A 25,254-nucleotide genomic window follows, 5' to 3' on the forward strand; every position below is an offset into this window, starting at 1 on the left:
AAAAAAGTGAGCTTTCAAGTTATGAAAATAAATGAAGAAAATTTAAATGCATATTACTAAGTGAAAGAAACCAGTTTGGAAATGCTACATACTGTATGATTTCAAATATATATCATTCTGGAAAAGGCAAAACTATGGAATCAGTAAAAGATTAGTGGTTGCCAGGGTTTGGAGGTGGGGATGATATGGGGGAGGGGGAGTAGATAAAACACAGAGAATTTTTAGGGTAGTAAAAATGGCTCTGTATTGTACCATAATGATGAATATACATAATTATACATTTGTCCAAAATCATATCCAGAGTGAACTCTAGTGTAAACTATGGACTTTGGGTGATTATAAAGGGTCAGTGTAGGTTCAATTGTAACAAACATATCACTGATGTTGATAATGAGGAATTCTGTGCATGTCTGGAGATGGGATGTACGAGAAATCTCCTTACCTTCTCAGTTTTGCTCTGAATCTAACCCTGCTCTATAAAAAGTCTTCTTAAAATGTAGACACTGTATGATTCTACTTATATAAAGTTCTAGAACTAGCAAAATTAATTTATAGTGATTAAAACCAAATCAATGCTATCTTGAGGCAGGGTGTGGGTTTCAACTAGAAAGGGTCATGAGGAAACTTTCTAGGTTGATGAAGATATTCTAAGTCTTCACTGGGATGATGATAGCATGTGTATAGCCATTTGTCAAAACTCATAAAACAGTATCCTTAAATTGAGTGCATTTTATTGAGTGTATAATGTTTATAGGTATATAATTATTAAATTATTCCTCAATTAGGTTTATATATTGAAAAAACAAATTTGAAGGTCAAACTAGAAATTAAAGATTTAGAAAGGATATTTATTCAATACATTTATATCTTTGAAGAAATGAACTTTGGATCAGGGACTTTATCCAATAGAATATTACTAACCATGCCTCATTAGCTCTAAAAGTTACCTCCAACCTCAAATATCTAAAGATAACTACTTTGTTAAAGATGCATTTACCAAAAAAAAAAAAAAAAAAGGTGAAAGAAGACCTAAAAAGTCTCCTACAATTGAAAAAAGCTTTGAGGGAAAGTTTATTTTTACAGTAATTTTGCATACTCTTTTTTGTAATATCCAGGGAGATTATATATAATGCATTAAATTGCTAATTAACATTTTGAATAGTAGTTAAGTATGTCTTTACAATGTTCTTTTAATGTCAATGTATTCTAAAAATTTCCTAAAAACTGAATATTGGATCAAATTATTAATCTTCTTAAAAATCTTTGATTGTGGGGCCCTGGCTGGTATAGCTCAGTGGATTGAGTGCGGGCCTGCGAACCACACGATCGCGGTTCGATTCCCAGTCAGGGCACACGTCTGGGTTGCAGGCCAGTCCCCTGCAGGCCAGTTCCCAGCAGGGGACACACAAAAGGCAACCAAACATGATGTTTCTCTCCCTCTCTCCTTCCCTTCCCCTCTAAAGAAATAAAAAATAAAATCTTAAAAAAAAAAAAAGTCAGCCAAGTGGGTTGAAAATTTTTTTAAAAAAAAATCTTTGATTGTCATGTATTTTCATTTCTTTTATTGATAGCCCAATTGTTCTTAGGTCCTCTCTTTATTAGACTTTTTTTAATAGTTGTTTGTTTTTACAAAGAACAAATCAAAGGTCAAAACCAGACATCCTGAATTAGAGATTAAGCTGGTATTAAAACATAACTGTGATTGTTCGTCATTTCCTTTTCTAATCATCTGATCATGTTCTCTTCTGTTTCTGTGCTCTTTCCTATTTTTCATTAGAAATTTAATACCTTAGTAGGTGAAAAAGGAGCTCAAATGAGTGGAGGACAGAAACAGAGAATTGCAATTGCTCGAGCTTTAGTTCGAAACCCAAAGATACTGATCTTAGATGAGGCTACATCTGCCCTAGATACAGAAAGCGAATCAGTTGTTCAAGCTGCACTAGAAAAGGTAAGTGAGCAGACACATTTCTTATTTCTATATTTCTGGTTTAGCATTGTTTTTAAATATAAGAAGTATAGTGCCATAGTGGATTATTTATTAAGTTTAGTACCCTGCTTAATGTATGGATACAGGGTGTTCACTCTGGTAAAAATATATGCAATGGTTATAGGAAATGATTTGGAGAAGAGAGGAAGTGCTATAATTGGTGCTAAAAATATATTTGAGGCTGATATCCCAAGCAGTCATCCTCTATAAACTTTCATTTCAATGAGTTTGCAATTTCCACTTTCCCATAGTAACCCCACACCACTACCACCATCATGCCTATACCTTTGCCTTTTCCATACACACCTGTGGGATTCTTTTCTCTGACAACTTTTCTTCATTAGGGCAACCCTGGAGTACTTATTTTAACTTCATTTCACCTCAAGTAGAGAAGCATACAGTGTGGTTTGACTCAATCTTGAACTTCCAATCCCAATAGCCCATGTACACTCAAACCTCACACTGACCTTTTGCTTACTGCAGTCACATGCTTCAAGCCCACAGTGCAGTTGTAACTCTTTACCAAACTGCATTGCATCTGGGAGGATAGTTGGTGGTGGCACTGAGAAAACATCAGATAATTTTTTCAATGACCAAACCCTCTTTAAAATAATGGCCTCAAGGGACTTCCACCAAGATGGAGGTGTAGGCAGAACCACCTTGCTTCCGTGCACAACCAAATCTAAGAACAACTATTTTTAACAACAAAAAACACAACCAGGCCACACAGAAAATCAAAAATATGGAGTCCAAAGACAACGAAATGCTCAGCTAAACCGGTAAGAGGAGCGAAGCCAGCAGTGGAGCAGGTTGGCAAAAAAAAAATCCCCGAATGGGTGGTGCGGAAGCAGCCGAAAGTGCAGATCGCGGGCTAGCTACAGGAGCACACAGGGAAGAGGCGCGGCTGGCTGTCTGTGGTCGGTTGCGCATCTGCGTGCAGATAAACCAGTGAAGAGGGGAGCAGGCGCGGGGCAGCAGGCTGGCACAATTCCGATCAGATAAACAGGCCCGGGGCAAATGGTGGGACTGGACAGACTGGGCTAGCAGAGAGGACCTCCATTGCTCCCTCTCTGACCACGCCCCCACACACAGCATCACAAACCGACAACCTGGGTGGCCCCCTCCTGGTAAACAACTAAGGCTTCGCTCCGCTTACTTAACGGCGCGAACAGACCAAAAATGGCTCAAGAACAACTCAGAGCCCCAGAGCCGATCAGTCTAAGCGATGAAGAAATTGCCAATCTTTCAGATGCACAGTTCAAAACACTGGTTATCAGGATCCTCACAAAACTGGTTGATTTTAGTCACAAATTAGAGAAACATATGGAAGCTAAACTAATTGAAATGAATGGTAATACAAAGGAAACCAATAGTAATGGAAAGGAGATTGGGACTCAAATCAATGGAGTGGACCAGAAGGAAGAAAAAAATGATCAAACAGAAAAGAATGAAGAAACAAGAATTCAAAAAAATGAGGAGAAACTTAGGAACCTCCAGGACATCTTTAAATGTTCCAACATTCGAATTATAGGGGTACCAGAAGGGGAAGAGTCACGAGTGGAAACCTTATTTGAACTAATAATACAAGAGAACTTCCCCATTCTGGCAGAGGAAATAGACTTCCAGGAAATCCAGGAAGCTCAGAGAGTCCCAAACAAGTTGGACCCAAGAAGAAACACACCAAGGCACATCATCATTACATTAGCCAAGATTCAAATGAAGGAGAGAATCCTAGAAGCAGCAAGAGATAAGGGGACAGTCACCTACAAAGGAGTTCCCATCAGACTGTCAGCTGATTTCTCAAAAGAGACCTTACAGGCAAGAAGGGGCTGGAAAGAGGTATTCCAAGTCATGAAAACCAAAGGCCTACAGCCAAGATTGCTCTATCCAGCAAAGTTTTCATTTAGAATGGAAGGACAGATAAAGTGCTTCTCAGATAAGATCAAATTCAAGGAGTTCATCATCACCAAGCCCTTATTATATGAAATGTTAAAGGGACTTACCTAAGAAAAAGAAGATAAAAAAGATGAACAGTGAAAGGACAGCAAACTCACAGTTAGTAACAACCACACCTAAAACGAAAGCAAACTAAGAGGACAGCTAGATCAGGAGCAGAACCATAAAAATGAAGATCACATGGAGGGTTAGCAACAGGGGAGTGGGAGGAGGAAAAGGGGGGAGAAGGTACAGAAAATAAGTAGCATAGACAGTAGATAGAAAATAGATAGGGGGGAGGGTAAGAATAGTAGGGGAAATATAGAATCTAAAGAACTTGAGACACATGGTCATAAATTAGAGGGGGGATGGTGGGGGAGGGGTATGCAGGGTGGAGGGGAATGGAGGGGGAATAGAACAAATGTAATGGCATAATCAATAAAAAAGTTTAAAATTAAAAAAAATAATGGCCTCAAAATCCTTCACAAGGGTTAATAGCACATTTTACTTTGACTTGTTTGAAAATGTGCTGTTTTTCAACTTATGTGTATGGACATGAACTAAGGAGGGGAAATGTTGGTGAGAGAGGGGTTGCAGGGCAGAGGGGAATAAAGGGGGGGAAAAGATGGGACAACTGTAATGGCATAATAAATAAAATATGCTTTAAAAAAGAAAAGAAAATGTGCTGGTTTTCTCTCGAGGAAAATACAGGCTTTTCCTTTTAAATACTGACTTTCTGGGAACGGAAATGGTTACTAGAAGCCAAAGTGCCCACCACTTATTGAAAAATTAATTACTTACTATTATCAACTTGCAAATCAGATTATATAAGTTTTTTACCCTTGTTTTCATCCCATGATGAATGTGTCACATGTTGCACATATTTATTTTCATAAACAACTGATGAGAATATTCATGTCTATTGTGAACACTGATAATTTGGTTCACTTGGGGGAAGGAGAAACAGCGATTCCCTCCAGGGCATGACTAATGTTTATTCATTTTTTATACTTAAAATCTAGAACAGGGCTCTCCCTATAGAATGCACTCAAATTGTGTTTAGGATTGTTGATATTTCATTTCTTAGGGCTTGAATGTACTAAAAATGATTAAACTAAATCACCTATTAAGTTACATAAGATTTTTTTCAAGTTTATTGAGGTATAATTGATATACATTTATAATATTTTTAAAACTTACTGTAACAGGCTCCAGAGTTGTTTAAATGTTAAATGTTGTCACCATTGTCTTTTCATCCAGTATGTTAAACATTCTGGGCAATTAAAAGTTCTTCAAACATTAAGTTAAATAGTTGCAAGACTTCCAGTGAAAATGGAAGCATAAGTAGACATGCTTTCCCTCCTTGCGCAACCACAGAAAGAATTACAACTAGATCTCAAAACACATAACACCTAGAACAGTCAGAAAATAGAGTTGTGGTGGGCTGGGGTGGGAGTAAAAGACAGAAAACTGTACTTGAACAATAATTAATTAAAAAAATAAAATAATAAAAGACTTTTATACTTAAAAGAAAAAGAAAATAGAGCTGTATGGAAGTCCCGCAACCAAGGATTTAAAGAAGCCACATTCATCCAGACAGGTAGAAGGGGTGAAGTTGTGGAAAAGGGCAGAGAGGCACGGAGATGCAGTGTGGTGCTGACAGGTAGAGGTGGCAGAAAGGACAGTTCCACATTCACATAGAGTGGATAAAAATTGGGAGGGATACCTTGGGAGCAAGCAATCCCAGCCCCAGGCCAGACAGCACAGCCTAAAAATGTTCCAGTGCCAGGAAGATAAATCCTCATAACTTCTTGCTATAAAAACCAATGGGGGTTGGGGTGGTATAAGAAACTGCCAGATTTTCAGGAGACTCTGTTTAAGGGGCCTACATGGACTTAGAATGTACACAAACCCACTCACTCTGGGATTGAACACCAGGGCACAGATGGGAAGTGGATGAAGTGACAGGAAATGGGGCAAATGCCAGGCAAACATCCAGAAGCCTCCTTCTGTACACAGCCACAAAGAGGTGAAGTGGATAGCCCCAACCTGGCCATTGCCAAGACTCCAACCCACACAATTTACAGGTGCCTTTTCTGCAATAGGCCATGCTACTAACTAAGACAGGGAGTCAAAGTAACTCTACCTAATACACAGAAACAGACACTGGGAGGCTGCCAAATTGAGGAAACAAAGAAATATGGCCCAAATGAGAGAACAGAACAAAACCCCAGAAAAAGAAGATAACCAACCTTTCAGATGTAGAATTCAAAACCTGGTGATCGGGATGCTCAGACAACTCATTGAGTACAGCAACAATGTAAAAAATACCCAGACAGAAATGAAAGTTACATTAAGTAAAATAAATAAAAATCCACAGGAAACCAACAGTTAAGGGAAGAAAGCCATGACTCAAATCAACAATTTGGAACATAAGGAAGAAAAGGCATTCAACTAGAACAGCAAGAAAAAAATCAAATTTAAAAAAAACTTATGATAACATAAGGAGCCTCTGGGACATCACCAAACATAACAGCATCTGAATCATAGGTATGCAGAAGGAGAAGAGGAAGAGCAAGAAGTTGAAAACTTATTGAAAAATAATGAAAAAATAATGAAAGAAAAAAATCTTCACATTTTTTTCAAAACATTTGAAAAATAATGAAAGAAAAGTTCCGTAATGTGGCAAAGGAAATAGACATGCAAGTCCAGGAACCATGGAAAGTTCCAAACAAGCTGGACCCAAAGAGGACCACACCAAGATACATCATAATTAAAATGCCAGAGGTTAAAGACAAAAAGAGAATCTTAACAGCAAGAGAAAAGCTTAGAGTTACCTACAAAGGTGTTCCCATAAGACTATCTGCTGATTTCTCAAAAGAAACTTTGCAGGCAAGAAGGGACTGGCAAGAAATATTGTCACATGCCTGGGTTGCAGGCCAGGTCCCCAGCTGGGGGCGAACGAGAGGCAACCACATATTGACATATCTCTTCCTCTCTTTCTCCTCCCCTTCCCCTCATTCTAAAAATAAAAAATAAATAAAATCTTTTTTTTAAACTAGCCTTTCATTAGGCATAGTATTCTCACATGATCCATCAGTTCCTATATGGGTATGTACCGCAAAAATTGCAATTAGGGATTCAAACCAGTGTTTGTGTACCCATGTTCACAGTAGCATCATTAACAGTAGCCAGAAGTTAGAAACAATCCAAATGTCCATCAACAAATGAATGGATAAATGAAATTTGATATATTTATACAATTGAATAGTGTTCAGTTTTAAAAAGGAAATTCTGATGCATGCTACAACAATGATGTTGAGGACATTATTCTAAATGAAATAAGACAGATGCAAAAAGACGAGTTTGTATGATTACACTTATATGAGATACATAGAATAGTCAAACTTACACACAAAAAATAAAATAGAGGTTACCAGGTGCTGAGAGAAAGGGGGAATGGAGAGTGATAATATAAAAGGTATAGAGTCAGTATGGGATGAAGAAGATGTCCTCAAGATGGTGGTGGTAATGGTTGCACAACAGTGTGACTGTACCCAGTGCCACTTCATTATACACTTAAAATGGTCAAATTTTTATGTTATTTATATCTTACTACAAAACAAGAATAGCCAACTAAGCCTGAATATAAAATAACAGTGATACAAAAGAAATAAGCCTCTCAGATCCAGGTGGACCCTACCCTTAAAATGGTTAAAATCATAAATTGGATATTATGCATGTTTTATCAGTATTTCAAAAATAACAATCTCGCCTCTTCCCAAAACCACTCTGTCCTCTTAGAATAAATACTCAAACCATACCCCAAATTGAGGTTCTCATATAGATTTATAATAGACTCACTTTTGTCCCCTAGGCTGCTTATTTTGATCCTACTGTATGTATAGGTACTGGATATTTCTTTTACAAATGAATTTAAATCATTATTACTTAGCAGGATATTTCAAGGTCTTAAAAATACAATCCAATGCTTTTAAATACAATAAAATACTTTTCTATGATATGGATATGTATCTTAGTGATATCTGTACATTCAAATTACTCTTAAGTTTTGCCCTTGCTGACAAGTAAAGAAACTCTTATATTTAACATACTGATTTTCATAATTGCTACCCAATAAGACACCTATAATTTATTATTCATTGGTCAGCATTCTTGTATAGGTAAGGTATTACTCCCTCATGGAAGAAAGATGAGCTAGTTATTTTAGCATTTTTTCTTCTTGCCAACCACTTCATCATTTACCTTTTCTTGTTTATTTATCTACAAATATTAGCCTGTTAATAAAGCTAAATGTAAGAGAAAGATATTAAATGACTATAAATCATCGTATTACTGTCAATTGTTAATTTTTTACTAGAAGTAAAAAAAAAGAGATTCCAGCTATAAAAAGAAAACTTCATAGTACAGAGTATTATCACTTGTTACTAATTAGATAGTATACTTGGTTTTATCTCAGTAAAGAATTTAAATATTGGATGTCTTTCCCTTTCTAAAGTGTGTTAAATATATATATTTAGAGAGAGAGAGAGATTGACTTGTATTCACATGAATAACTTCCTACAAGTTGAAAGGAAGGCACCGAGGTATAGATGAGTCACTTATCAAATATGGCTCTAAGTGCCTGATATTTTCCTATTTGTCATCCCATTTTATGAAATAAAAACTATTCTAGGACAGGTGAAATGACCTGACAGTAATTTGACATTGTTCAGCTATGAAACCAGTGCTGACCCAAAAGAATGGCAAGCTAATTGGCTTTTGATATCATGGTAAGGTAGTTAAAATACCAGAAATTTCATATTTCCCATATAACTACCATAAAGACCTTCTTAGAGCAGATAGTCAAGTAAACTTTAGTAGCTAAAAAAATGGAAATTTGTAAAAGAGTAGTGAGAGGTTTCACAGATGGTATTCTTGGAGTACTAGGGGCTAGGATTTTCCAGAAGCCTCTTGAGAAGTAGAAGAAGGCAAGGTCAGGTTAACCCCACCATCATCTCAGCCACCCACTAATTAGTATGGTTCATTTAAATATATCAAGTTTCCAATGAAACAGCAGAAGCAGAAATCAAGAAAAAAATCCCATTCGATATAGCAAAAAGAAAAATAAAATACCCAGAAATAAACCTAACCAAGGAGTAAAAGACCTGTATGCAGAAAACTATACAACACTGAAGAAAGAAATCAAGGAAGACACAAACAAATGGAAACATATACTGTGTTCATAGATTGGAAGAATTAATATCATCAAAATGTCCTTACTACCCAAAGCAATTTACAGATTCAATGCAATACCTATTAAAGTACCAATGGCGTATTTCACAGACATAGAACAAACACTTCAAAAATTTATATGGAACCATAAACGACCCCGAATAGCAGCTGCACTTTTGAGAAAGAAGAACAAAGTAGAAGGGATCACAATACCTGACATCAAACTGTATTACAAAGCCACTGTAATCAAAACAGCCTGGTACTGGCCTATGGACCAATGGCACAGAACAGAGAGCCCAGAGATAAACCCAAGTCTCTGTGGTCAATTAATTTTTGACAAAGGGGACAGCAACATAAAACAGAGTAAAAATAGCCTCTTCAACAAATGGTGTTGGGAGAACTGGACAGCTATGTGCAAAAAAAAATGAAACTCGAGCACCAAATTACACTGTACACCAAAATAAATTCAAGGTGGATAAAAGATTTAAATATAAGCCATAACACCATTAAAGTCCTAGAGGAGAACATTGGGCAAGAAAATCTCAGATATTTCACGCAGCAACATTTTTACTGACATGTCCCCTAGAGCAAGGGACATAAAGGAAAGAATAAACAAATGGATCTCATACAAATAAAAAGCTTCTGCACAACTAAAGAAAACAGTATTAAAATAAAAAGAGAACCGACAATATGGGAAAACATTTGCCCATGATACCTCAGACAAGGGTTTAATCTCCAAAATATACAAAGAACTCACACGACTCCACTCTAAGAAGACAAGCAACCCAATTAAAAAGTGAGCAAAGGAGTTGAACAGACACTTCTCCAAGGAGGACATTCAGAGGACCCAGAGACACATGAAAAGATGCTCAGTGTCGCTAGCTGTCAGAGAGATACAAATTAAAACCACAATGAGATACCTCTTTACACCGGTCAGGATGGCCATCATAAACAAGGCAATAAACAACAAGTGTTGGAGAGGTTGTGGAGAAAAGGGAACCCTAGTTCATTGTTGGTGGAATTGCAGACTGGTACAACCACTATGGAAAACAGTATGGGATTTTTTTCAGAAAATTAAAAATGGATCTGCCTTTTGACCTGGCAATTCCACTGCTAGGATTATATCCTAAGAACCCTGAAACACCAATCCAAAAGAACCTTTGCACCCCAATGTTTATAGCAGCACAATTTACAATAGCCAAGTGCTGGAAGCAACCTAGATGCCCATCAGTAAATGAATGGATCCAAAAACTATGGTACATTTACACAATGGAATACTATGCAGCAGAAGGAAAGAAGGAGCTACTACCCTTTGCAACAGCATGGGTGGAACTGGAAAGCATTATGCTGAGTGAAATAAGCCAAGTGGTGAAAGACAAATACCATATGCTCTCACCTTTAACAGGAACCTAAACAACAAAACAAACAGGCAAGCAAAATATAACCAAACACACTGAAATAGAGAACAGGCTGACAGAGACCAAAGGAAAGAGGGGAGGGAATTTCAGGGGAAAAGGGGAAGGGTTTACAGAACAAATGTGGGAGACACATGGACAAGAACTAAGAGGGTTGGAAAGGGGAGGGAGGTGGGGAGCACTGGGGGGTGGGCTGGGTTGGGAGTAAAAGACCAAAAACTGTATTTGAACAACAATTAAATAATTTTTTTAAAAATAGAAAACCATTAAGAAACTAAGACAAAAATTTTAAAATAAAAATAAATAAATAAACATAACAAGTTTCCACATGAGCTTTTATTTGTTGAAAGGACTTTGCTTAAAATATTTTTAAAAGCTTAAAAAAAGTTTGAAAGCCACAAGCATATGTTGTCAGTGGGCTCAATCCATGGGAGCCAACCTTCTGAGTGGCAATGTGTGGGAACTTGTGTTCTCATAGGTTTCTCACCCGACACTTGCTGCGGAGCACCAGAACTCTGTGTTTACTGGCTTCCCCAGAGAGTATATTATCCCTGTTAATTGACCAAGCAGTCAATTGCAGGCCCTCTCAAATGCTCACAGCTTTGCATTGTTCTTTCTTTTCCTGTTGCCCACCTTTATCCAAGGCCCATTACCACCACTGGTGAGAAGCTAGCTGATCTCCTCAGGCCCTTATCTCCACACTAGCAATTCTTTCAAGGGTGTTTTAAATTACCCTCTATTTCAAAGTCCAAAATAATTACCTGGTGATTTATGGTTGTGTATGGAATTGTGAAATAATCTGAAAAATGCCAGCAAAGTGTCAAGTAGAGCCTACCTTCCTGTTGACCTTTCTTTGGTCAAATAGCTAATTGCTTAGCTTTTAGCTTTGTATGAACTGTGAAGGAGGAGAGGAGATGCTAGGGAATTCTTTCAAATTGATACTTTGTAGAAGAAATAATAGTGAGAAAGGCATATTGGAAATCTACCACACCTACTTTGAGGCATTCAGAAAAAAAAAACAATGTTGGAATAGATTGCACTAAATTCTCTAATCTTTATAGTAATTCTTACTAAAAGAAAAAGCATCAGCTCAAATTTCTTTGATCAGTTTTCTAGGGGACTTTAGCTTCCAAAATCTCTTGTGTTTTAAGTCTTAATTAATGTTGAATTTTTTTTTGTTCCCTATGGCTAGTACATCAATTTTAGGTTACGTTTATGATGGTGAGGAGCTATAGTACTCATCTTCTGTGTATCAAGTATCTCAGGGATCACTGTGTCTCACTGCCTAATAATGTTCAGTGTTTTAAAAACCATTTTTCCATATATTTTTCCAGTTGTTTTCTTGGTTTCAGATCAGAAGGTAAATCTTATTCTTGACATTCCATCTTGCTTAAAAGCAGAATCTGTCTTTTATACAATTGACTCTTCATTTTTTGAGGCACTACATTGGTATTTTCCTTTTTAAATCAATTTATTTATTTTTTTAATTCAAAAAAGGCCATTTTTGGAATCATACATAAGCTATCGGAGGGTATAGTTTGTAAATATTGTGTAAATTAAGTATATGTAAATTATATTATAAAGAACTTATATGTAAAGTATATTGTAAATTATACAATCAAAAATAGATCTCTGGTATGCATGCTTAAATCAGGAAGATCAGTATTAAAGATCAGTAATTCTTATTATTACCTACATTTCAACAGAGGGAATTTAAATAAGTCAGCTTTGTTCACATGTAAAACTGTTACAAAAGTGTTCACTTGAATGAAAGCCTGTCCTTAGTACTAGTATAAGGTACAGGAACAGGAAATTTGCAAGGTATAAGAAGTAGTCAATGCGAAGAGCTTTAGTCACATTAATGGGAAGACACCTAACAGATGTGGCAGGGTTTATGCTCTTTGCATGTTCAGAGGACCTCAGTGTGTGTTTCAGCCTTGCTATGTGGCCTGGCATTCACCTCTCAGAGCTGCTGTGTCTCAGTCTCTCAGAGGAAAATAAGCACACTTTCCCAGTCAGCTCACAGAACTGTGTAAGCAAAACCAAAGAGAGAAATGTTACAGAACCTTAGCCATCTGTAGTTAATAATAATTAACCTATAACATTGTTTGGTTTACTGGTGGATGACTGTTTCTATGGCCTTTTGATTTCCTTTTTATTTTTAAAAAGATTTATTTATTTATTTTCAGAGAGAAGGGAAGGGAAGGAGAAAGAGAGGAAGAGAAACATCAGTGTGTGGTTGCCTCTCACATGGCCCCTACCGGAGATCTGGCCCGCAACCCAGTCATGTGCCCTGACCAGGAATTGAACCTGTGACCCCTTGGTTTCCAGCCCATGCTCAATCCACTAAGCTATACCAGCCAGGGTGTGATTTCTTTTTTACAGATAACAGAACTGACTACTGTTCATCACCTGAAATTAACATTTATATATGTAATATACATTACATATATATATTTATTTGTCTTAAGGAATGAAAAAAGAGCAATAAAAAGTTCAGAATATTATGTCTATATTTATTCATTACAGCATCAATCATTTTTACCTTGATCATTATACAACCTCTTAAGTCTCGAAAATATGCTAAGATCTGCCTGTATGAAAAAGATAGAAATCTAATAGAAAAAGACCTTAAAAGTTCTGCATCCATATGTAACTACAGAGTGATGTGTAATTTTTAAATAACAGCTTTCATTTATGTACACTATTGCCCTGTTCAGAAACCTCCAATAGCCCTGGCTGGTGTGGCTCAGAGGATTGAGTACCAACATGTGAACCAAAGAGTCACTGGTTCAATTCCCAGTCAGGGCACCAGCCTGGGTTGCAGGCCAGGTCACATGAGGGGCAGCCACACATTGATGTTTCTTTCCTTCTCTCTCTTTCCTTTCCCCTCTCTCTAAAAATATAAATAAAAAAAGAAATCTCCAATGAATTCTGTTCCCTACAGGAAAAACATTCCTTAACATTGGTTTACATGAACTAGCCCTAAATTCTATTCCTAGCCCCATAACCTTCTTCTGTTTTCCACAACCTCTACTGTACGTGCACCTCATTATTCCCCACAAATCCAGGTTCTTTTGGGACCAACTGCCTTGTCTTGCTGTATCCTCTGTTAGAATTGCCCTTCCTCTATTTTTCCCATTTGACAAACTTTTATCCATTCACTAAGACTCTACTCAAAAGTCATTGATTTGGCGATCTTTCTCTATTCAGCTAAACAGTTAATCACTTCTGTGCTTCTGTAGTATTTTTATATACTTCTATTATAGATTTATTACTTTGTTAAATTGTTTTCTGCCTCCTTTATTAGTCTTCTGAAGGTCAAGGACCTTAACTTATCTTTTTTGTTTATTTGTTTTGTTTTGTTTTTTCTTTATTTTATTTAGTTATTTTTCAAGTACAGTTTTTTTGTGTCTTATCTTTTGAATTGGCCTGAATAAATAGTCAAGGGTCTGCAGCTTAAAGATATTCAATTAATAACTTAAAAACTAGTATTTGCTACAAACTTTTCATGTACAAGTAATGATACCAAGAACATTAATCTGCACAAGAATGCTAAAATACAGGTAGCATGATTTTTCCTCATTTAACAAATGAGCAAACTGAGACTCAGGGAGGTAAACTCATCTAAGACCACAAACCCAGATATTGGCAGGAACCAGATTCAAGTCTAAGAATTGTGACTCTAGAGAACACAAATAACAAAAAAATTTTGAAAATTAGATCTTCCTTTAGCAACATGGTTCACTGTGCAGCAAGCATTCCCAGCCTCTCTCCTCCCCATCCATGGATGCTGCTCGCATCTCCTGAACTCTACCTCCTGTCTCCCTGCCTCCCCCAACATTCCATGGGAAAATTGTCTTCTATGAAACTGGTCCCTGGTGCCATAAAGGTTGGGGACCACTGCTGTACAGTCTTATCTATGAGGTTGTTTACAATTTGCATATAGTTAACATGTAGTACAGTAAGAGTTATGCTCATCATTATATGTCAGAGTAAACTGTATTATGAATTTTTATTGAAACAGTGGACTTCATTCCTACATCATCAGTCTTCTTTGTTGTTTAAGAAAATTGCTTAGATATTCATGTAATATCTAAGCAATTTAGATAATGACCTCCTTTCAAAATAAAAAAAAACGAGGGAAATTTTGGTGCTAGTTGTATTATTTAATTTCATATTTATAGAAAGAATATCTGAAACATTGGGCTGATAAGGGCAATCTCTCCCATCTGCTCTATGTGGCAGGAAATGCAGGTTAAATATAAATAAATTTAGATGCTTTGAACTTAATGCCTTGAATCATACTTTGAGTTTGATTATTAGAATGTAACTGAGGTCATGACAAGAAAGGACCCTGCACTGGATATATGTCAAACTATTTTTTTTAAGTTTACCTGTTTAAAGGACTTTCCTAATATCCATCCTTGTGTTAAATTATGGTACACCTACCTGGAAACCTTTTTACCTTTACTAATGGTCAGGGTCAGCTACATAGTTTGTGAGGCTCAGTGAAAAATAAAAATGGGTTTCTTTTTCAAAATTAAGAATTTGCAAGATGTCAATCCTGGGTTTCAGCATCAAAAAAAAAAAAAAAAAAGAATCGCAAGATAGCAACAAAGCATTAAGCCAAAAGCAGGACCCTTCTAAGCATGGGTCTTTAGCAACTACATAGTTCATATACTCATGAATCTGGTCCTGCTAGGGGTCCCTTTACTGCTATCATGACTAGGAGGAACTTCAGACTGACTATGATACAGTGACTTATGCTCACTGCTGAACTTTAGGCATCAATCCTCATTCCTAACCCAAATGATAACATTCTTAGTTGGCCTGGTGGAGTATGAAATGTGTATGTACACACACACATGCACATCAAGTGTATGTATATATGAATGTATATATTCCTGACATAACTATATCTGTGTTTGACATTTACAGATATATAGTATATTTCAAAAACCAAAATTAATAACAATGTCTGCTTATTATGGAAGCCTAGTTTTGATGATTTCTAGTGTCTTCATCCCCAGTACTATTTGGGGATGAAGACACTATTCAAAGCAAGTTTAAAGTCTAATTTAGGTAGTCACCACTTCTCTATTGCCATTTTTAACCTGAGCGATATATGATTCCCCTTTTACTTTCCTGACAATAGACCATCAGTTCAAAGGGTTTTAAGTTACAATTACATGACCATATCTCCCAGTTTGTCCCGCTCAAGAGTGTCCTGGTTTAGATGATACTTTAGATGGTCACCTCAACATAAGCTAAATATATCAGAATGTAAGTAAGGTACTATAAAAGTAGTAAAAAAAGACCTTTAATAATAACAGTGTTACTATTCAGTATTTCATAACTTTTATTTGTTGCTCCTGTATCTGTCTGTAAATATAATAGGAACAAAACCTTTTAAAAAATAGAACATATTTCTCCAAATTATTTTAGCTCTATTGCTTTTAAACAAAATTGTAATACCTGTATATTAGTAAATAAAATTGAGAAAACTGAGACAAGAAGAATACAATCCATAGGCCCAATAATTATATATACAGGCACTATTAATATTTTGATATATTTCTATATAAGTATCTTTTTCTATGGATAGATATTTAACATAGTTATAATATGATGAATATATTTTCCTACATTTTGCATATAACATTACATCATAAATCTGTTTCCACCTATCAATCACTGTTGTTTTGAAAAGTTCTCAAAAAAGTTTTCTTCACTTATACATTTGGAATAGAAGAGTTTGAAAGAAATACTCATCTGCTTCATTGAGAATATATTCTGCAATAGAGAGACCCTTTTCAGAGAACAGAGTACACTGTACCAGGTTCTAGTACCAGTCCTTCCAGTGACCAGATGATTCCTTGAGCCTCTTAACTTTTCTGAATTCCAGTTTCCTTCTCTGTAATGGATAAGAATAAAAAGTCAATTTGAGTAATATATTAGTACCATAGTGTTAATAATAATAATAACATTAGCTAGAAGTTCTTAAGCACTCAGAAAATTTTTAGTGTGCCTATAGTATGCCCACAGTATCAGATATTGTGTTAGGCAATTACAAAACTACATTACCTGAAGAATAATGAAGACAACCTTGTAGAGGAGCAATGAAGCTGAAAGACTTAGGTAAATAGATACAAAGGCCTATTTTAAATTTATGGTAGTTAAGACAATGTAGTATTGGTGTTATAAAGACAAAATGAATAGAACAGTACACAGAATAGAAAAACAGACACAAAATAGTGGTCACCTGACTTAATAACAAAGAGAGCTCCGCAGTGCGACAGAGAAAGGATGGTCTTCTCAAAAAGTGCTGCTGGGACTATTAGTTAACTTATACATTTTTCCCTTTAATTGCAGGGTATATGTTCTATGACCCCCAGTGAACACCTGAAACTGCAGAGAGTACCAAACCATATGCATACTGTGTTTTTTTCAATACATACTACCTATGATAAAGTTTAACTTATAAGTCAGGCACAATAAGAGACTTATAACCATTAATAATAGAATAGTTATAACAATAAACTGTAGCAAAAATTATATGAATGTGATCTCTCTCAAAATGTCTCTGAAAACTTCCATTCTTTATTTTCGGACCACAGTTGACTCAGGGCAACTGAAACCATGGAAAGTGAAACCTTGGATAAGGGAGGACTACTGTATGGGGAAAATGTACACTGACTCCTGCTTGACACCACACTCAATTAATTTCTGATGGTGTATAGATCTAAGTAGAGAAGGCAAATGATAAAGATTGTAAAGGAAAAGATAGGAAAATATTTACATGACACTGAAGTAAAGATTTCTTGAATATGATAGACTAAAAAACATAAATTATGAGAGAAATATTGATCAGTTAGGCTCCACTAAAGTTTTAAATTGTGTTCATCAAAAGGCACCATTAAGAAAATGAAAAGGCTACCATTTAAAGGAAAAATAATTGTAATACATAATATCTGACAAAATCCTCATATGTCAAATATATAAAAAGCTCCTGAAAATTGACAAGAAAAAAAAACAGTTCCAATAGAAAAATAAGCAAAAGCAATTCACAAGAGAGGATATCCTGATTGTCACTAACCATAGGAAAAGTTGTTTAACTTATCAATCATCAGGAAATGCAAATAAAAGCCACAATATGATAGTACTAACCAACAAGACAAAGACAGAATTTACCAAGAGTCGGTGAGAATATAGAGTAACTAAAATTCTCCTGTACTTTTGGAGGTTTATAAATTTGGACAACCACTTTGAAAAGCTGTTTGTCAGAATCCCAAAAAGCTGAGTATATGGCTCAGCAATTCCTCTCCTAGGTATATAACTAGTAAATTGTATACATATGTTCACCAAATAAACATCCATAAAATTATTATGGGAGAAAAAAAGCCCTGAAACTACCCAAATGTCAAACAGCAGTAGGTCAGGTAAATAAATCATGTGTTTGTACAATGGAATATGATTTGTCAATAAGAATGAAAGACTCACAGTTATATACAACAAAATAGATGAATCTCTGAAACATAATGTTAAACAAGATGCTCAGACATAAAAGGGTACATACTACATGATTCCATTTATATAAAATACCCAAAGAAATTGAAACTAATCTATGCTGTTAAAAATCAGAATAGTGCTTACCATTGGTGTGTGTGAGCTGGACAACAGTGATTGAAAGAGGGCCGAGAGAGTTTCAGGGTGCTGATAATCTGTTTCTCATCCTGGGTGCTATGCATTCCATTTGTGAAAGTGTATTGATCTGTACACTTATATGTACTTTTTCACATGTGTAGGATACTTGTAAAAAAGTTAAAAACATATATTACCTTGAATCTGTACCCACTTAGTTAAGAAATATCATGATTTTAAAGACAAAGAAAATGAGGAATATTGAGTTTAAGTTACTTACTTAGTTACTTTTAGTTACTATACAAATAGCTCTTAGATGGCTCAGATTAAATGGTTTTTACTTGCTTTTCTAATTCTAAGATATCGTGGTTTTATAAATCCACCAATATGGAATCCAATTAACTTTCTGACTTTCTTTTTATTTTAATTTTTTATTGGCCTTTCTAATCTATCAATGTTTCTAAATTCCTATACCCAAAGATGACATTCTTTGACATGTAAAATATGACAAGCAGTTTCTCGAATATTAAAGAGTTTGTTATTTCTACTATTTTTATAATTTTTTCTATAACCACTGTTTTGTAGGCCAGCAAAGGCCGGACAACAATTGTGGTAGCACACCAACTTTCCACTGTCCGAAGTGCCGACGTGATTGTGGCCATGAATGATGGGATGGTGGTGGAAAAAGGAACTCATGCTGAACTGATGGCACAACAAGGCCTATACTATTCACTTGCAATGTCGCAGGTAATGTTTACGTATTTTAAACCGGCATCCCCACTCAGCCACTTAATAGTTTTTGAACCTTGAGCAAGTAATTTTAATTTTTTTTGCTTCGGTTTTCTAATCTCTAATGGGGAAAATAATAGTAACCTATTCATGAATTTCTATGAGTGTTAAATTAAATCATGTAAAGTGCTTTGAATTATTGTTGACATAATTAAGTTTATTATATTATTAGCATTATTCTATCAAACTTTTCAGAAAAGTTCAAACCATGGAGACTAATGCTGTAATTATTTGTCTTGTAATTATTTGTCACATATTCCTTTAGTGAGTTCCCACATGAAAATGAAACAAAACAAGTAGAAATATATACATACCAAAACTTACCTTGTCTAGCAGCCTTCCCAGAAAAAGAATTGTCTTTGTCCCATTAAAACACCTTAGAAAAATTTGAGAAGAGGTCAAAATTTTATTTTAAACTTGTCACAAAGTAAGTATCTTCTGAACAAAGCCAAATAAAAGATTTTTTTTCTTGGTAGAGAAATTTTTTTTAAAGGGAAAGAAAGTAATAGCATAAAGGAATGTCTGATTAAAGATGTTAGGATAGTATAAGAATGATTAAAGTTCACTGTACTTTGAGAAGACTGATTAACAGTTGTTAAGCCTGGCAAAGAACCGGTGTCCCTGGGAAGCCTTTCATGTGCGTATTCGCCTTTGTACGCAAATCCACCTCTGTCTTTCATCTCCACTCCCAACCCTGATCTCAGCCACAATCATCCTCACTGGGGTCCTCTTCCGTTCCTGTCTCGTCCCCTTCCTCCCTGCTCTTCATGGGGTAGTCAAATTTATTTACTCACACCACTAAAACTGGTCTCATTTCCCTAAATACCAAGAAGAACAAAACTAGACAGAGCATTTTGGTCTAGAGCTTTACCCTATCCTATAATTTAAAGTCTCATTAAGTTTAACTTGATATTTTTGGAATTTCTTATGTTTATGAGCTGGCCTCAGCAATTGTGCTTTTTGATCAGTTTGCAATGGGCAGCAGTAGCAGGCGTGGAACATATTATTCTCCTCTGATCTCCCTCAGGCTCAGGGGAAGCCTCACATTTAAGTGTTATAAACTACATGTTACAAATTTATAAACCAGGAAGAAGAGGTCAGAAAGAGTGTCTTTGAGTCATCTCCCTCACAAAGCTCCCTTAACTAAGATCTGTCCCTGCTGGTGAAAGAATTGTTTTGGATTAAGGCATTATTTTCTCCAGTTAATTATACAGATCTTTGGGGAGGGGGTGGAGGCAGAATAAGTTATCATCACTCACTAACATTTTAGTATGAGTTGGACTTGCTCTCTGTGAAGCCTGGAAACTTCAGCAAGACCTGCACGAGAATAAGAGAATACCACTTCAATAACAGAGACAAAAATATAGTTTTAGAGGGGTGTTTAATAAAGTTCCTTTGAATCTTTAAGGCATTATTCTAATGGTAACCTGTGTATTCATTACTCAGGATATTAAAAAGGCTGATGAACAATTGGAATCAATGGCATATTCTGAAAAAAATACCAACTCTCTTCCTCTGTGCTCCATGAATAGCATCAAGTCAGACTTTACTGACAAGTCTGAGGAATCTACTCAACATAAAGAGGTAATGGTTCAATTATCAAAAAGTTTTACCATGTTCTCCAATGGATTTTTATTTAATCCTTATAATATTTAGAATTTATTTATGATAAAATTTTACTAGAGCACTAAATTGATAAAACATAAGTCTTTCCCAAACTTCACTCTAGCATCCACTATGAGAAAGAGGTCCTCAGGTAAGACTGCATTTTCATCAGAGGTCATTGTGTGAACAAGAAATCTCATGAGAATGCTATGCCACTCTTTCCTATGAAGCTAACCATGGGTTAAAACAGTGGCTCAGCAAGTGTGATACAGATACTACCAGTGATGCTCAAGATCAATTAGGGTCATATAAAGTCTCAAATCCACTCCACTACCAGGACACAGATAAGCACCAGCATGTACATACAGGATCTAGTGGTCTAATCCTAGGGTACAACCAGACAGAGTGCTGAGCAAAATGTTCAGAGTATGGGCTGAGGCCCAAAGTGGTGCTGGGCATGTTAATAAAAGGGAGGCCGAATGGGGAAACAGAAATGAGACTTGAAATAAGAGCGGGAATTGAAGAGAGTATTACTGAGGGGTATGAAATATAAAGGTGATTAAAGAAAGGTGATGTGGACTATGAAAAAGCCTGGGGGCAAGAGTGGGGAAGCAAGCAAGAGCGTAAGTACTCCTCGCCCAAGCGAACAAAGCTGTGTATAGGAGGATACAGGCATCGATGATCTGGCTGAAACAGACCCGTGCTGTCTGGACCCATGGTTATACCTTTACTGGCCAAGCCAAGAGCTAGAGAAAGTACTTGGTAGCCAAACATATGAGAAAACTATATAGCACAGGCACCTTGTTCTGAAAACACTGCAGGCAGAATATTGGAGAAAAAGTTCACCCTGGAGGAGCCTTCCCAGTGACCTACCAGAAAGCGTAGGGAGAATAATTTCTTCCTCCTGCAGTATCTTTCCAGTACCCTCTGCAGACAGGGCTTGATATCTTACTACTTGTTAAAGGAGAAATATTTGTCAGGCGAAAGGGTGAATTTGGACCTGGTTATATTAATAACAAGGACAGAGGTGATATTATCTTAAGTACAGAAACAGCAAATATAAGGGCCTGGAGTTGGGGGTTATAGTGACTAAAGAAGAGAGGGGTAAGCAGAGGAAGTGTGTGAGATACTCAGGGACTAAATCAAGTAGTGTCTTGTAGGCCATAATAACAGCTTTGGACACTTTTCTTATTCAAACAGAAAGCCATCAGGATTTTAATTAATGGTTCGTGACCCACAAGGAATCTCTGGTTAGAACTGAGAGGCAGTGAACCTAAATGGGAAAAAATTACAAAATTTTTCCCCACCTATCCTTGATAGAAATTTAATTTACTTTTATTATGAATATAAACAACAAAGTAGAGTAGAATTACCAGTGCCTGTGATGTCACCAATGAAAATCACAGAAATTTTCATATCATATTAGTTATTTTAGACATCTCAGATCTATTTACACTCATCACTATTAGATCTTTTTATTTAATGTGCTAATAATAAAGCATATTCATAACTGTAACAATCATAATTTTTTGCTAAATTTTTTGAATGCCATATTTCAGCATAATTGGCTTCTTTTGAGATCTGTGGGTTATTTTAGTACATCATTGCGAACTCTTCTGGGAAAGAGTCTATGGACTTCACCATTGTTCAAAAGGGTTCCACCACACAAAGCAGGTTAGAACTGTTGCATGAAAGGGTCTTATTCAGAAGAGTGCATGAACTGATTTACTTGATGTGGCTGCTCTGTGGAAATGGTGTTTGGGGCCTGAGTGGACCAGGGATAACACAGCAGGGAAGAGATGATGGTGACTAAATAAGGGACCTTATAGGCCTGACTAAAGCTGTCTAAGGAGAAATACAGTATAGGTGGAGAAGTAAGTAGAATGAGATTGAGACCTAGAACACTGCAAAATTTAAATTCAGATTGAAAAGCAGTAGCCAGTAAAGGAGCTTAAAGAACGACTGGAAAATAAAAGAAAATCCAGGAGAGGGCGGTTTCATACAAGCCAGCTACGCAAAGTGTTACCAAAAAAAAAGGAAGAGTTCATTTGTGTCAATTGCTGTGAAAACCAGATGAAATTAGAAATTTCTACTTCCAGCCAAGTTTTATTTATGGTTCATTGTGATTAGATTTACCTTCCTGCCTGAAACAACTAAGAAACTGGACAAAATACATGAAACAGTTCTCTAACATTGGACATCAGGCAGAATAAGACAGTGACGCCTAAGAAAGGGAAGAAAAATGAGATGAACCTTATCATTGACCCAGGTTATTTCCTGGGTAGTTTCCAAGCCTCAGAGCTGGAAGGAGAAACCCAGACACAGCCTAGGTAGTCAAAAGTAGGTGAGTCTTCAGAGCAAAGAATGAGAGGTTAGAAAACTTCTCAGAGACAGAAAGAGAGAGGAGGGAGAGGGAGGTGAAAAGTATTGCCTCAGAGAGAGGAAAAAAAATTTGCTCTAGGCTAAACTCAAGCTCTAGGCCCATATAACAAAGCCTAAAAGAAAAACTCAAAAGGATCAAACTGGTCCTAAGTAATTTAAAGTGTCCCAGAACAAGGCTCAATATGAATTTTAAAATAGCCAATGAGAAATATTTACAATGTCTGGCATTCAATCAAAAATCATCAGGCAAATTAAAATGAAGAACAATAGTACTCCTAATGAAAAGAAAAATTATTAATAAAAATAGATTCAAGAATAGCACACTTGGTAAAATTAGTGGGAATATTAAAGAGTTATTGCAACTATATTTCATATGTCCCCAAAGGAAAAGCTAGAGTGAACAAAAAAACATTTGAACAAATAATGAAAAGAAATTTTCTGAATTTGGTGAAAACTAAAGCCCCACAGATCCAAGAAGCTCCATAAATTTCAAGTACAGTAAATATGAGTAACACTATCTCAAGGCACATCATAATCAAATTGCTTTAAAAAATGTAATAAGGAGAAAATTTTTAAAGCACCCAGAGAAAATCAACACAATATATATAAAGGTAAGAAAAAACACAGATTTCTCATTAGAAACAATGCAAACCAGAAGACAATAAAGCAATATCTGTAAAGTACTGAAAAGAAAAAAACTCAAATGCTACATGCAGAAAAATGCCTTTCAAAATAAAAGCAATGTATAAAATTTTCCAGGACCAAAAAGGCTAAAGTAATTTACCACCAGCAGACCTCTACTCCAAGAAATGTTCAAGTAAATTCTTCAGGCAGAAGGAAAGGGATGCCAGATGGAAATCTGAATCTATACTAAAGAAATTAAGAGTATCACAAATAGTATGTAAATGGGTAAATATAAAATAATTGTCTTTTAAGTATGTTTTTAAAAATAATTTACATTTTAAAGGAAAAAATAACATTACAGTGTGGGGTACATAATACAAATGAAAATGTACAAAAAATAGCCAAAAGACTAGGAGGGAGAAATGAAAGTATTCTATTTTAAGGTTCTAAAATGATACATATTATTATAATTGAAGGTAGACTGTGATGTTAATGGCAGTCAAAGTAGATTTCAGAGCAAAAAAAAAATACCAGGGATAAAGAGGGTTATTTCATAATTATAAAAACATCAGTTTATCAAGAACTGAAAAGATAAATTGACAAATTCACAATATTATTCAGAGATTTAAATACCCCTCTCTTAAATATTGATTGAACAAATAAACAAAAGTTCAGTTGAGCTATAAATGACTTTAATGACACTATCAACCAACTTGACCATTTAGAGAAGTCCAGACCTGTCAACAGAAGGATACACATTCTTTTTAAGTACACCTGAAACATTTATCAAGATAGAACATATTCTGGGCCATAATACAAGTCTTAATGAACTTTTAAAAATTCAGCACAAAATAGAATAAAATCAGAAACAAAAACAGAATGCAGCCTGGGAAATCTTGAGGTTTTGGAAACTAAATAACTCACTTTTAAATAATGCAGGAATCAAAGAAGAAATGAAAGGAGAAATTCAAAAGTATTTTGTACTGAACAAAAAATGAGAATTTCAAAATGTATGGGGTAAAGCACAAAGGGGTAATAAAGCAATTTATACTACTAAACACCTATATTATTTAAAAGAGAAAGATCTCAAATTAATAAACTAATAAAGTTCCCTCTTAAGAAACTAGAAGAAAACAATAATTTTAAAGAAGAAAAATCAATGTAATCCAAAGCTCATTCTTTGAGAACATCAGTAAACTGACTACTTCTGGACTGACTGGGCAAGTAGAACTTAGACAGAAAACAATATTGAGAATTAGAGTGCTGGCATCACTACATTTCTGCAGCTATTAATGCCATCACATGGAAACATTTATGCAAACAAGTACTACAACTCCGATAGAATGGACAAATTCTTTGAAGGACATAAACTAGTAAGGCCTACTCAAAAATATGTTAATCATTTGAATAATCTCACATCTATAAAAAAGAAGTTGAATTTGTAGTTAAAATCTTCTTTATAAGAAAACTCCAGGCCCAACTGGCTTTACTGTGAATTCTACCAAACAGAAAATTGAAGAGGAAGGAGTTCCTATTCTCTGGGACCAACATCACTCTGACATCAAAATTAGACAAAGAGCTCTGGCCAGTGTGGTTCAGTTGGTTGGAGTGCCATCCCATAAACCAGTTCAATTCTTG

General features: G+C 35.7%; 1 protein-coding gene across 1 annotated transcript in view; it reads left to right on the top strand.

Moving 5' to 3' along the window:
- The window catches only part of ABCB5 (ATP binding cassette subfamily B member 5), a 95,511-nt gene that overhangs the window by 33,621 nt on the left and 36,636 nt on the right, over positions 1-25,254 (top strand). The window contains exons 13-15 of the mRNA XM_037163916.2: positions 1,778-1,948; positions 18,802-18,963; positions 20,452-20,589. Of these exons, the coding sequence (XP_037019811.2) occupies positions 1,778-1,948; positions 18,802-18,963; positions 20,452-20,589 (471 nt within the window). The remainder of the gene's footprint in view (positions 1-1,777; positions 1,949-18,801; positions 18,964-20,451; positions 20,590-25,254) is intronic.

This window comes from Artibeus jamaicensis, unplaced genomic scaffold (genome assembly GCF_021234435.1).
Source record: "Artibeus jamaicensis isolate MK-2021 breed Jamaican fruit bat unplaced genomic scaffold, CSHL_Jam_final contig_3230, whole genome shotgun sequence".
In the NCBI taxonomy this organism is placed as follows: Eukaryota; Metazoa; Chordata; class Mammalia; order Chiroptera; family Phyllostomidae; genus Artibeus; species Artibeus jamaicensis.